Below are 12,205 nucleotides of genomic sequence, written 5' to 3'. Positions count from 1 at the left end.
TTGGGAGAAGTATAGGGCTAGGCCATTAGTAAAGTGAAACGAGAGCGGATATCAATGAATGGATCACGTAATAACAAGCGAGATATAAACTGAGCAACAGGATTCCAGAAGCCCGGCCATACTGGCCGTTGCTGAGCGGCAGCAGAGCACATACATATGTCCAGGGCTGGCATGGCGCCAGCGCCCAGTCAAACCGGTCCCCCGCAACCTCGAGTCATATGGTAAGACAAAGAGAATTGTATCTTATCGTTGATCTTGCCCGGAGTTAGATACGCTATCACTTATCAGATTGGTGGGATAAGTTCTCGGACGTCACCTCCGACACATGTGGTTGACCGTTGGAGTAGGGTTGGAGTCGGAGTCTTGGAGATGGAGTCGGTGCCCTCTCCGCACGCATATCTCGGAGGCCTCATCCGAATAGTAGAGCAACTTAGTCACGCGTTTCGATGGAGCTCCCCCGTAGGTAAGGGTGGATATAAGGCGCGATAGAACCGACTGCTGTCAAGTAGAAGTCTTTCACAAAGCCTAACCCAACACAACTCAAGATGGGCTCAATCGGATACACGACGCCAGTGAGCGACATCAAAGTATCGATAGGTGCGTCCTGATCTCAACATGCTCACATTGGCTAGCGTACTCATTTGTATCCCAGACCGCGGAGGCACATTCACAGACGTCATTTCGATCTACCCCGATGGCACAGAGAAGGTCTTCAAGCTCTTATCGAGAGATCCGAAGAACTATCAGGATGCGCCTATTGAAGCCCTGCGGCGGATCGTGGAAGAGGCGACAGGAGCCTCGATCCCTCGAGGTGTCCCACTAGATTTGAGCTGCATAGGTGCGTGTCCCTGCCTAGAGACTTCTCAAATGTTATTCTATGCTGACGGATAGCTCCCAGGCTCATTACGGATGGGAACAACAGTTGCTACAAATGCCCTACTTGAGCGGCAAGGCGCTAAGACTGCGCTGTTTATCACGCGCGGGTTCAGAGTAAGTTGGATCGGATCCAAACATCCAGACTCCAGATTCTGATAGAGTTATAGGACCTCCTCAAAATTGGGAACCAATCACGACCAGATATGTTCGCTTTGAACGTAAAACGCCCAGAGCTGCTGTACTCCAAAGTCGTCGAGGTTCCTGAGCGAGTAACACTGCACGATTCAACATCATATAGGAGAACGGACGAGCTGTCTGAATCTGAAGATGCCCGCAATGGCACGATGACGACAACCCAAGAAGACAACGACGACGTCCTAATCGGCCTATCAGGCGAGCGAATCCGCATCCTCGAGAAACTCGACATGGAAGCCACCCGGAAAGAGCTAGAGGAAACCTTCGCTGAGGGATTCCGCAGTATCGCCATCTGCTTCCTGCACTCATATACATTCCCCGAGCACGAGCTGGCAGTAGCCGCGGAAGCCAAGAGAATAGGGTTCACGCAGATCTCCATCTCGAGTCAGCTCTCGCCGGCTATCAAAATGCTCTCGCGTGCGAACTCCGCTGTCACGGATGCGTACCTTACGCCAGAGATCCACAATTACCTGGAAGGGTTCAAGGCCGGTGTTGAACCGAACAGCCTGAAGAATGTCAACTGGAGGATCATGCAGTCGGACGGTGGACTGGTACATCCGTCGAAATTGTCAGGATTGAGGGCCCTGCTCTCCGGTCCTGCGGGAGGCGTCATTGGATACGCGAGGACCTGCTATATGCCAGAGAAGCCGCAGGCAGTGGTCGGCTTTGACATGGGAGGAACATCAACAGACGTATCGCGTTATGCCGGCTCTCTAGAGCACGTCTTCGAGTCCACGACAGCCGGTGTCTCCGTGCAAGTCCCACAACTAGACATTAACACGGTTGCTGCCGGTGGCGGCAGCGTGCTGTCATGGCGAAAGGGTATCTTGGCCGTTGGTCCGCAAAGTGCTGGATCACACCCCGGGCCTGCGTGTTACCGCAAAGGAGGGCCTGCAACAATCACAGACGCAAACTTAGTCCTGGGCCGCATCCTGCCTGAGTGCTTCCCGGCAATATTTGGCCCATCGCAGGATCAGCCGCTTGATGTGCAAGCTTCGTTTGAGCGGTTAGCAGAACTGGCGGACGAGATTAATCGTGACCAGGGTACACAGCTCAGTGTGCATGAAGTGGCTAATGGTTTCATCACCGTGGCCAACGAGACAATGTGCAGGCCAATCCGGGCTCTCACGGAAGCAAAGGGGTATGCGGCGTCTGATCATATTCTCGCGGCATTTGGGGGCGCTGGTGGCCAGCACGCTTGCGATATTGCTCGAGCCTTGGGTATTTCAAGAGTTGCGATACACAAATACTCGTCCGTCCTCTCTGCGTACGGGATGGCGCTTGCAGATACCACGCAAGAGGAGCGTAAGCCCTGCTCGGATATCCTCTCTACGCCGACACAGCCGCACATCAGATCAGTCCTCGACGAGCTAGAGGAGAAGGCGACGCGGTCAATCAAAGAGATGGATCCGTCGTGCAAGTTCATTGAGTCTACTTATTTCCTCAATCTGCGGTACGAGGGTAGCGACACATCGCTGATGATCGAGAAGCCTGAAGAGTCATGGGACTTTGCCGCGAAATTCGTCGACCAGCATCATCACGAGTTTGGATTCACACCGACAGGTCGGCACATCATCATTGACGATATCCGAGTCCGAACAACGGCTAAGACCATCTCAACTGATACGCCTGGCCTCAGTGAACTAGAGTCCATCAAGGCAACTCGCCAGGTCGAGTCCAAGGAGACAACGAAGATGTTCTTCACCGAGACTGGACTGATAGACGCGCCCATGTTCCACCTGCAAGATATTGAGGTGGGAGAGACAGTTCGTGGGCCGGCCGTTGTGATCGACCAGACGCAGACAATTGTCATCACACCAAATGCCACCGCAACAGCATTATCCTCGATGCTGGTCATCGACGTTGACAATGCTCCTGCCACCGGCGCAGAAGCTGCCATCGACCCGATCAAGCTGTCTGTTTTTGCGAACCGGTTCATGGGTATAGCAGAGCAAATGGGCCGTGCCTTACAAAAGACATCAGTGAGCACCAACATTAAAGAGCGTCTCGACTTTAGCTGTGCTATCTTCTCGGCCGACGGCGGGCTCGTAGCCAATGCTCCACATGTGCCAGCGATGCTGGGTAGTATGGCTCAGGCGGTAAAGTGGCAGATCGAGCACTGGAAAGGCAACATTAAGGAGGGAGACGTGTTCTTGAGTAACGCCCCAGCTGCTGGTGGCGCACATCTACCGGACTTGACGGTCATCAGCCCCGTTTTTGACGCGGCCGGAGAGGAAATCCTGTTCTGGACGGCATCTAGAGGTCACCATGCAGACGTCGGTGGCATCGTTCCTGGGTCCATGCCCGCTACTTCAAAAGAGATCTGGGAGGAGGGAGCCGTTATCGACAGCATGAAAATCATTGAGGATGGAGTATTCCAGGAGGAACGTATTTATCAAGCCATGGTGGTGGATCCAGCTCGATTCCCTGGGTGCGAAGGAGCAAGGTCATTCCAGGATAACATTACCGATATCAAGGCACAAACTGCCGCCAACCACAAGGGAAACAATCTCATCAGGTTATTGATCAAGGAGTACACCTTGGATACGGTCCTGGTAAGGCGCTCTGTATCCCCAGGACGACATTGACTAACAACCCTTCACAGTTGTATATGGGCGAAGTCCAAAAAGCTTCTGAGAATGCCGTCAGGGAGCTCTTCAAGAAGATGGTCAGGGAGAAGGGTCAAACTGTCTTCGAGGCAGAAGACTTCATGGACGACGGTTCAAGAATCCACTTGTCCATCAAAATAGACCCAGGCACAGGATACGCAGACTTCGACTTTTCGGGAACTAGCCCTCAAGCATACGGTAAGCAATCCACCACATACTTACCCCCCAGCACAAAACTAACTTCGTCTGTTCGTAGGCAACTGGAACGCCCCCCGAGCAATCTCCAACGCCGGCATAATTTACACCCTGCGATGCCTAGTCGGCGGCGACATCCCCTTAAACCAAGGATGCTTGCTCCCCGTGAATATAATAATCCCCGAGGGCAGTCTGCTAGCGCCCACAAAAGAAGCCGCCGTGGCCGCCGGCAACGGCCTGACAAACCAGCGGCTGGTCGACGTGATCCTGAAGGCCTTCGAAGTCTGTGCCGCCAGCAACGGCTGCATGGCAAACTTCACCTTCGGCCTCAGCGCCAAGAGCGGGTTCGGATACTATGAGACCATTGCGGGCGGGAGCGGTGCCGGGCCCGGCTGGGTTGGCGAGGACGGCATCCACTGCCACATGACGAACACGCGCATTACGGATCCTGAGGTTTTGGAGCGGAGGTATCCGGTTTTGCTGAGGCAGTTTAGTTTGCGGAAGGAGAGTGGAGGCCATGGGGAGTTTAGGGGTGGGGATGGTGTCGTGAGAGAAGTGGAGTTTCTGATTGATATGCATGCTGGTATTCTTTCTGAGAGGCGAGTCTTCCAGCCGTATGGGATGGCGGGGGGTCAGCCAGCTGCTAGGGGTGTGAATCTGTGGATTCGGAAGAGTGGGCAGGTCATCAACGTTGGTGGAAAGGCGTCGTGCTATGTCAAGGCCGGTGACCGGCTGCGGATTTGTACGCCTGGTGGAGGCGGTTACGGAGCAGCGGGCAGGCATGTAATGGCAGCTGCATCATGAGTCCGTCTTCACTATTTTGCAGATGGGGTCGGTGATGAAAGGATGAATTGATGAAGGGAAACGGTTCATGAAGGAGAAGCCAAGAGGCTATCTTGGGCATTGGGCTACTTTAGGTAGATAGTCAGATGACTATGATCTTTTACACTTAGAGCATGGAGCAAACACATTCCCAATCACATTATCATTATCCATGTCCATGTCATTGACATCAACGTTCATATTAACATTGCAGGCGTATCATAACCAAGGAAACAACATACAACATAAGGCATCAAAAGAGGTCCTGGTATATAGCAACTGAAGACAAGACATGCCAGCAACAGCAGCCGGAACAAAGCCAGATACCAGGCTGTAGAAATCAACGGTATAAAGGGGTATAATACTCGTTCCAAAGCACCACGCTATATTTTTGTGGTTTGAATTTTCATGACACAACTTGCTGACTTGTCGGGTATCTGGGGTGGTGACACTAGAGCCAGGGCAAAAGTGCCGGGTGTATTCGCTATTCGGAGGCGCGATTACGCGGGGAACCGATAAGGAGTGAGCCGTGGACGAGCCTGGCGCTTGACAGCCCAGGCTTTGATGGAAATGACGATGATTTCCCAAGCCATGATGAAGACGGTCAAGCCCATCGCGAGGCTGGTAGCGAACATCGCATCGAGCTCGTAGTATTCCAATGCTTCAACGACATTGCGGGCCTATTTATGTTAGTTGATGTTGCTTGTTTGGTTTTGTGCAGACTTACACTCAGCATGAAGATGAGACCTCCAGAAATCAAGCAGAAGGAGGCGACGATCTCGGTTGGCGGGCGAGAAGGCAGGTACGAGCTCGGAGGCTTCAGGTACATCAAGACATAAGTCACACCTCGGGCCAAGGCAAAGCCGATGAGCATATTACCCCAAGACTTGTGGACCATACTGGAGACCATGCTAGTTTGGTGGTGTCCTCCCATCATCATGCCCAGAAGCAGGATGATAAGCGCAGGCATTGGGTTGAGTGACACCTCCTGGGTATCGGGCGCACTCCATGCGTGGGCGGTTTCCGCTTCTAGGTGAGTAGGAGCACGAAGGATGGTGTTGTTCAGCCAACTCTTGAGGCGCCTCGACTCGAAAAGCATACCGCAAAGACCACCACCGAAGAACAGGACGGCGATCGACACGTGCTCGAAATCAGTAGCAGTCCAGGCACCGCCCCAGCCGCCGAGATGCTCGAGAAAGACATTGCTCACGCCGTAGGAGAAGATGACCGCAGACTCGGTGAACTCGCCACTGCGAACATTGGCCTTCCAGCCGACGATCTCGCGCGGGGGCTTAACGTTCCAAGCCCAGCCCAAGTCCGCCCAGCAACCCATCATCCGGCCGAGGGTGAGGATTCCGTACCAGAAGAAGATGCCGCCTTTGATGAAGTGTGCCAGGCCGTTGAAAATTTCCCTGTCGCGCTATAGGTTGTTAGTGGGGCTCATAGCATGCCAGGTCGCTGTACTTACGAAAATACCGCCGTAAGTCACGCAACCGGTGACAAGCGCAATGGTACCCAGCAGCAGAATGAGTCTATCAATGACATTGTATACGAAGCTGAGGATTCGAAGGGCGCGGGCAGAGACCAAGGCCGGGACACGGTGGGCAAGGAAACGATCGAGGACGCCGGTGCGCATGAATCCGCGAGACTCGGAAGGCTGCTCAGGAATATCCTCTTCAGGTTTTTCGAAGCCGTCGTACTCATCGGAAGGCGAAGGGCAAGACGAGCTCGCGCGGCTGTGAAGGGACGCTGTGTTCCTCTCAGTGCCCTGGCCGCTGTCCCTCGACCAGCGGTATTCATGGCGAATGCCGGCGGGGAAGGTAGTCGGGCTTTCGACCATATCGTCAGTTGATACGGGTAGGAACTGCGCGTGCTCGTAAGCGTTCTCAGCCTTCTCGCCTCGACCGGCATAGGCGAAGATCAGGGCCATCACGATCTGCGCCGCGATCACCCAGGTCGCAACCCAGCCAATCTTGTGGTGGGTGTTGTTCTCATAGAGATCGGGGGTCTGGGTATTGTAGACGATGCCGACGAACAAACCGACCGCGTTCAACACGAGGAAAACGAATTGCGACAGGAGCGCCAAGCGGGACCGCGCAATGCTGAACATCACAGCTGAAATGGGTCAATTTGCGATGCGCGACACGAGGGTTGTCAATAGGGGGTAAAACGTACCTGTTGGTAGCACGAAGCACCATGCGACAACCATGAGCGCAATGTGTGCCACAATCCATCCCGTGTACTGCCCGTAGGCAAAGTAGCTCAAGGGGGAGTCGTTGTTTGTGTCAGGTTGCGCGTGCTCGTGAGAATCCCCCATGTCCATTTCCATGTTCATATCCTCATGGTCGTCACCGTGGGCAAGAGCACTTGCGACAGAGGCTAGTAGGAGAGCCGCGAGTGCGGCGCGCGAGATGCGCTGCAGCATGGCGCAAAAAGTTTCTCTATAAAAAGGACGCGAAAAGGCTAATTTAAGCTCTCCGAGTCTGTGGACAGCTGCTATTAGTCGAGCTACAGCTCGAGCAGTCGAAGTTGAAGCAAATGTACGGCGTACGGAGCTCTCGGAAGCTGAGGAGAGCTGTGAGGGGAATGCAGCTTCCGTCGTCACTGCCCGTTCTATAGGGCTGAAGGGCTGAAGGGCGCGAGGTATACTCCTAGACGGATGGGTGAGGGTGGGAAGCGGGCATAGGAAGAAGGGAGCAAGGGACAGGAAAAGGGAAGACAGGCAGAGTGAGGAGAGGAGCGAGCGGTCTTTTATTCAATAAATTCTTGACCTGACTTTGTTGTACTTCGGAGACAGGCGGGGATAGCACTGGAGCTGGGGCGTGGAAATTAGAGTGGGGACTTGCTCTTTCCAGCGTCTGCATCTCTGGGTTCCTTCGTCGCAAAAGATTTTCCTTTTCAGCACACTATCACGCCCTACACCGTCTATCCATCGGTGTTTGACCTGCAAGGCATTGCTTGACCCAGATACTTGGCTACTGAGTCCCTACAGTTTCGTCTCATTACCACACTGCAGAAAAAGGCAGTACCTACGGTAGATGACAGCGACGTCATCAGTCGTACGATAACCGCTCTGGAGTCTGGACAGTGTATTCGGTCTGGGCCTTCATCTGGGTTCTTCAGTTCTTCACGGGCACGGTGCACAAGCACTTTCCCAGCACAGTAAGTCAAAAAGCCGGGCGAAAATCGGGCTCGGAGTAATCGGCAGAGTGACTTCAAATCCAGCTCACTCGGTGCCAAGCCCACCTTGGAGATGACCTCATCAGGTACTGTGCCTGGCCGGCCCCCATACTCTGTTTCTGTTAGAGATAGTGCCTGCGATCGGTCCGAGGCTGCCTTGTATGTCTCGCACACCATTGACATCTATTTACATACTAAAGGTAAGCACTTGCGCGCGGCGTAAGCGTAAGCGTATGGATGTGCGATGATTGACGGTACACTGATGTATACTCCGTCGGATACCCATAGGGCTGTTGTGGATCCAGCCGAGAACTATGAGGGCAGCGGAGAGTTAAACTCTCAGGGATCAAGTTACAGCAGAAGAGGCTTTCTTAACCAGGCCATGCTGCGCGACTCTGAGAAGCGATACTCCGGAGATCTAGGAGAAACTGTGTAACTATCCCAGGCACCAGCATTCGGCCAGTTTGTTCTCATCTGACAACCCGACCGAAGATCCTTGGCTTGGCAGTTGGTCGCATCCGGGCCTTCCGCAGAACCACGCTTATCACCACGCACCCGGCCATGAGCCCATGACCTTGAGTCTGACCAGGTTCCCTGGATTCAAGCATGCTCTAATAATGATGCGACCTGCCATTGGTGTGCTTACAGCCCGTCGCGGGTGGCATGACTCATCGACTCTGCTTCGGCTGACGGAGCCATTCTTATACTCATCCTCCGCTGCTATACGGTAGGTACACTTACGCGAACACTAACAATGCACTGCACTTTTGCTGCATAATGATGCTCAGTCCCCGCATCTTACGATCACACGCCGGCAGCCGTAAGCGCCAACATAGCTCTGATTCAGCTGATTGGAACTAACTTGGTGATGGCTCATGGTGATTGATAATCGCGAGTTCACAACTCCAGCCTCTTTTTTCAAGGTCACTTGGACCCCGGTGGATCCGGTCCGCCCATCATTGTTTTCCTCGATCCGTCGGAGACTTTCCATCAAAGTCAGCCTTGGATGTCCTCGCAGCCTCCAAGCCTCGCAAGCCCCGGAATTATTAGGCATCATCATCCTTGTCAGATGGTGTGCAGCGAGGCTGCAGAGCGCAGAGCGCAGATCGCTGGCAGCGGGCAGTGGGCAGTGGGCAGTGGGCAATGGGCAACTGTGCATGTCTGGCAGCTTGTGCCGTTGATTGTTATGCTATACTCCAGTGGCATATACTACAGCAAATTAGGCTCGGAAGTCCGGCACTGAGCAGAACCCGGATAAGGTCCTTAGGCCTTGAATCCTTGCAAAGTCACTGCTGCTTAATAATGGCAATGCTGCACGCATCCCGAAAAGTACCCTCCGGAAACTGAGTCGTCGAATCAAAAGCAGGCCATCTTTTTCATGTGGTCCGTGAACCTGCGAAAATTTTGGCGGGAGATCCCGCAATCAACATGGAAAGATGGATCCATAAGTCCATGATATTCCATGCCAAGTCTGGCGATTCCTGGCGTGAAGAGTCCGAGCTTCGCACCGGATACTCGGAATATCGGATTCTCGGATGCCCGATGTGGCCTTGGCAGTAGGCTACTGGGCTAGCCTAATATACGCAAAGAGGTTACTTGGACATCAACCCTTGATCTTCCTCCGGACACCTGATCAGATGATCGGATTGCTGTTTGAGATTTATTCTCTCCGAGGTGTACTAACAGTGCCTTTTGCAAGCAGGATCGGGATATATCTTGACCAACTACCAACACTCTGACCAAGTTTTGCCTTTCGATCACACATCATGCCATGCAATCTACTCCGGAGTAGATTACGCTGTGCCCAGGACCAGGTGGAATCAGGGTTGTGCCCACTGTCTAGCGTCTAAAAGGTTAATCACTAACAAGCGATCGAGTCCCCAGTCAAGGTCATCGTGGTCTAGACTATGGACTGCACTCCCGCGACATCCTCGCTGCCAATCATTGTGACATATATTTGCCAGCAAGGAAGAGACAAGGACGAGCCCTTTTTAGGTAATACTAACCAGTACCATATGAATCTGAGTCTAACCCACCACCTAGCCTAGCAAGGTCATGAGACATTCATCTCGGCTGAATGTTTCAGTTCATGAAGTACGATCCCTCGGCCGAACATTTTCGTTCAAGCGACGGGCTCATAGAGCAAAGCTTGCCTTTTAGTACCAGGACCTATTAGCATAGCCCTATATCAGCCCCATAGTATCTATTCTAGAGCGTAGCGTGGAAGCCCTCCCGGCTTTAGGCATCGATATGAGCACGAATATATATCAGCTGTTAGGTATCAGGCCACTGCCTTGATTTGTTCTCCCGATCACCGATTACACGTTACCACAGCAGGAGCAGGTCCACTGCCATCGGAGTGGCAACAGTATATTCAAGCCATGAAGACCATCATCTCATACCCGCTTGCAAACAACTCTAAGTCAAAACGATACATATGGTCTCGAGTCTAGACCCAACAAAGCGCACATATCGCCACCCCCAGGATCTCTAGCATGAGCTTGGCTTCCTCTGACCAGTGATCAACACCAACTAGTAGCAGTAGCTACAGCTAGCACCCTAGTAGACTCCACTGTGCCCCGGTGTATGTATGCGGCTCTATTTAGGTACCGACACCGTGGCCCATGATGTCAGTGGAGCGAGCTGGGGAGGAACCCTGATACCTACGTCTGCATAATGCATTCAGAACGGAAGACTGCTTGAGGCTTACCTGTTGCAGGGCTGGGCGTGATGTGATAGGTAGATGTATACTTTTTTGTTTGACTGCTCCACTGTGTAGGGCTAGATACGAGACCAGAGTATACAGCTCTATACTAGTACCTGATAGTAGAACGAAAGAGCAGCCATGTCTTCAAACTCCAAGTTAAATAGATTGATATATATTCATTCATTTCCTCATATCCATATCTATATACTAAGTCAACAGCATATACAAACAGCCTCCTGTCCCGAGAGTCAATAATCTACAGGTACTGCTTGAACCAGTTGACGGCCTGGACGAACGCCTGCTCCTTGGCGAACTTGTGGTGCTTGTTGCTGAGGTCCGCGCGGACGGCGAAACCGTGGGTGACGCCGCTGTACAGGTTGATCTGCCAGTTCTGGCCGGTCTTGATGAGGATCTCCTCGGACTTGTGGCGGAGCTCGGTGGTGAAGATCTGGTCGATTTCTACAGTGTTCTTGTTAGAATGTCGCCAATCGCGGAGAAGAGGGTAGAGAAGGAAGCGTACCAGAAGCACAGATGGAGAGAGGGCCAGCAATGGCAGCGAGCTCCTCCTCGGTGACGAACGAAGGGTGAGCGGTGTAACCGACGTCGATCTTGCCGGGCTTCAGGAAGCGGCAGACGTACTATCGATTGTCAGTTTATTGTTCCTTTACAAAGAGTGGTGAACGCTACCTTTCCACCGAAGCAGTAACCGACAGCAGCGACGCGCTTGACGCCGAGCTCACCGCGGACGTGCTTGATGGTAGCCTCGACGATGGGGTCAACGGCAGGGGTCTGGTGGTTAGGGAGCCAAGCGGGGAGGTCGGCCTTGCCGGACTCCATGTCGCTCAGCTTGATGGGGTCTCCGCGGAAGAGGTCGGGGAGGACAGCGAGGTATCCATTCTCGGCGTATTCGTCGGCGAGGAGCTGGGCGTTGACGTAGACGCCGAAGATGTCGGACAGGATGATGACGGCCTTCTCGGGGGTCTTGTTGTCCTTGGGGTAGACGATGTAGGTCTCGGCTGGAGGTAGATAGATGTTAGAAATAGTTCATCTGGAATTGGCGCGGGTTCAGTGAGGGGCACGAACTGCCGTTGATGTTCTTGATCTCGCCGACGGGGTTGCCTTCGTGCTTGAAGCCGGAGGCGCAGCAAGCTCCAGGGGGGTTAGAGGCCATTTTGTGTGAGTGAGAGGAGATGTAGATGTATAGTAAGAAAAATAAGGACAGGATAGAGAGGGTGAGGGGAGCCGAGGGGGGATGGGGAGGATATTAGTATTTGCCGCCTCTGCTTTCTGCAGCAAAGTCAATCCCCACTTTTGCCCCTCCTTGTCCACTTCCTTGGGCCGTCTACGTAAGTGCAACCCTACCTACTACTGGTGCTGCGCCTATAGCAAAGAGGCTCAAGACAGACAACCTTCTATGGTTCTGACTGCCGACGGAGTTTCAATTGGAACTGTGCGGTTCGCAATTGGTCACAGTGCAGGAATCTGTTCGTTGTATGCAGTTGTCCTACTTACCGTCGAGTACCGGGTAAGAGGCCGACGTGCCGTCGACCGTTGCGGCAGCCGATAGCGGAGATCAATGGCCTCTGTATCAGAGTTTACATTCTATCCATCAAGGGTTTCA

The 12,205-nt window shown here is 53.2% G+C and overlaps 3 protein-coding genes across 3 annotated transcripts; 1 reads left to right on the top strand and 2 right to left on the bottom strand.

Annotated features, from left to right (window-relative positions):
* Positions 1-545: 545 nt before the first annotated feature.
* BDW74DRAFT_164568 (uncharacterized protein) lies at positions 546-4,679 on the top strand (the record flags this gene model as incomplete). Its single annotated transcript, XM_073726282.1, has 7 exons — positions 546-597; positions 653-838; positions 899-990; positions 1,044-3,137; positions 3,168-3,626; positions 3,677-3,878; positions 3,937-4,679. 7 exons carry the CDS (start codon positions 546-548, stop codon positions 4,677-4,679), a joined length of 3,828 nt encoding a protein of 1,275 aa, XP_073589475.1.
* A 153-nt stretch (positions 4,680-4,832) lies between these two features.
* Positions 4,833-7,401, bottom strand: BDW74DRAFT_141776 (Ytp1 family protein). The gene is made up of 4 exons (XM_073722609.1): positions 6,873-7,401; positions 6,166-6,812; positions 5,425-6,117; positions 4,833-5,377 (listed from the first exon to the last, which is right to left on the bottom strand). The coding sequence occupies exons 1-4, from the start codon at positions 7,120-7,122 to the stop codon at positions 5,198-5,200; spliced, it is 1,770 nt and encodes a 589-aa protein (XP_073589474.1). The 5' UTR covers positions 7,123-7,401; the 3' UTR covers positions 4,833-5,197.
* A 3,339-nt stretch (positions 7,402-10,740) lies between these two features.
* Positions 10,741-11,821, bottom strand: BDW74DRAFT_141768 (dienelactone hydrolase family protein). Its single transcript, XM_073722608.1, has 4 exons — positions 11,668-11,821; positions 11,272-11,600; positions 11,105-11,222; positions 10,741-11,043 (listed from the first exon to the last, which is right to left on the bottom strand). Exons 1-4 carry the CDS (start codon positions 11,753-11,755, stop codon positions 10,841-10,843), a joined length of 738 nt encoding a protein of 245 aa, XP_073589473.1. The 5' UTR covers positions 11,756-11,821; the 3' UTR covers positions 10,741-10,840.
* Between the last annotated feature and the right edge of the window lie 384 nt (positions 11,822-12,205).

This window comes from Aspergillus multicolor (genome assembly GCF_047715735.1).
Source record: "Aspergillus multicolor strain CBS 133.54 unplaced genomic scaffold BDW74scaffold_1, whole genome shotgun sequence".
In the NCBI taxonomy this organism is placed as follows: Eukaryota; Fungi; Ascomycota; class Eurotiomycetes; order Eurotiales; family Aspergillaceae; genus Aspergillus; species Aspergillus multicolor.
This window is presented reverse-complemented; position numbering and strand designations above follow the sequence as displayed.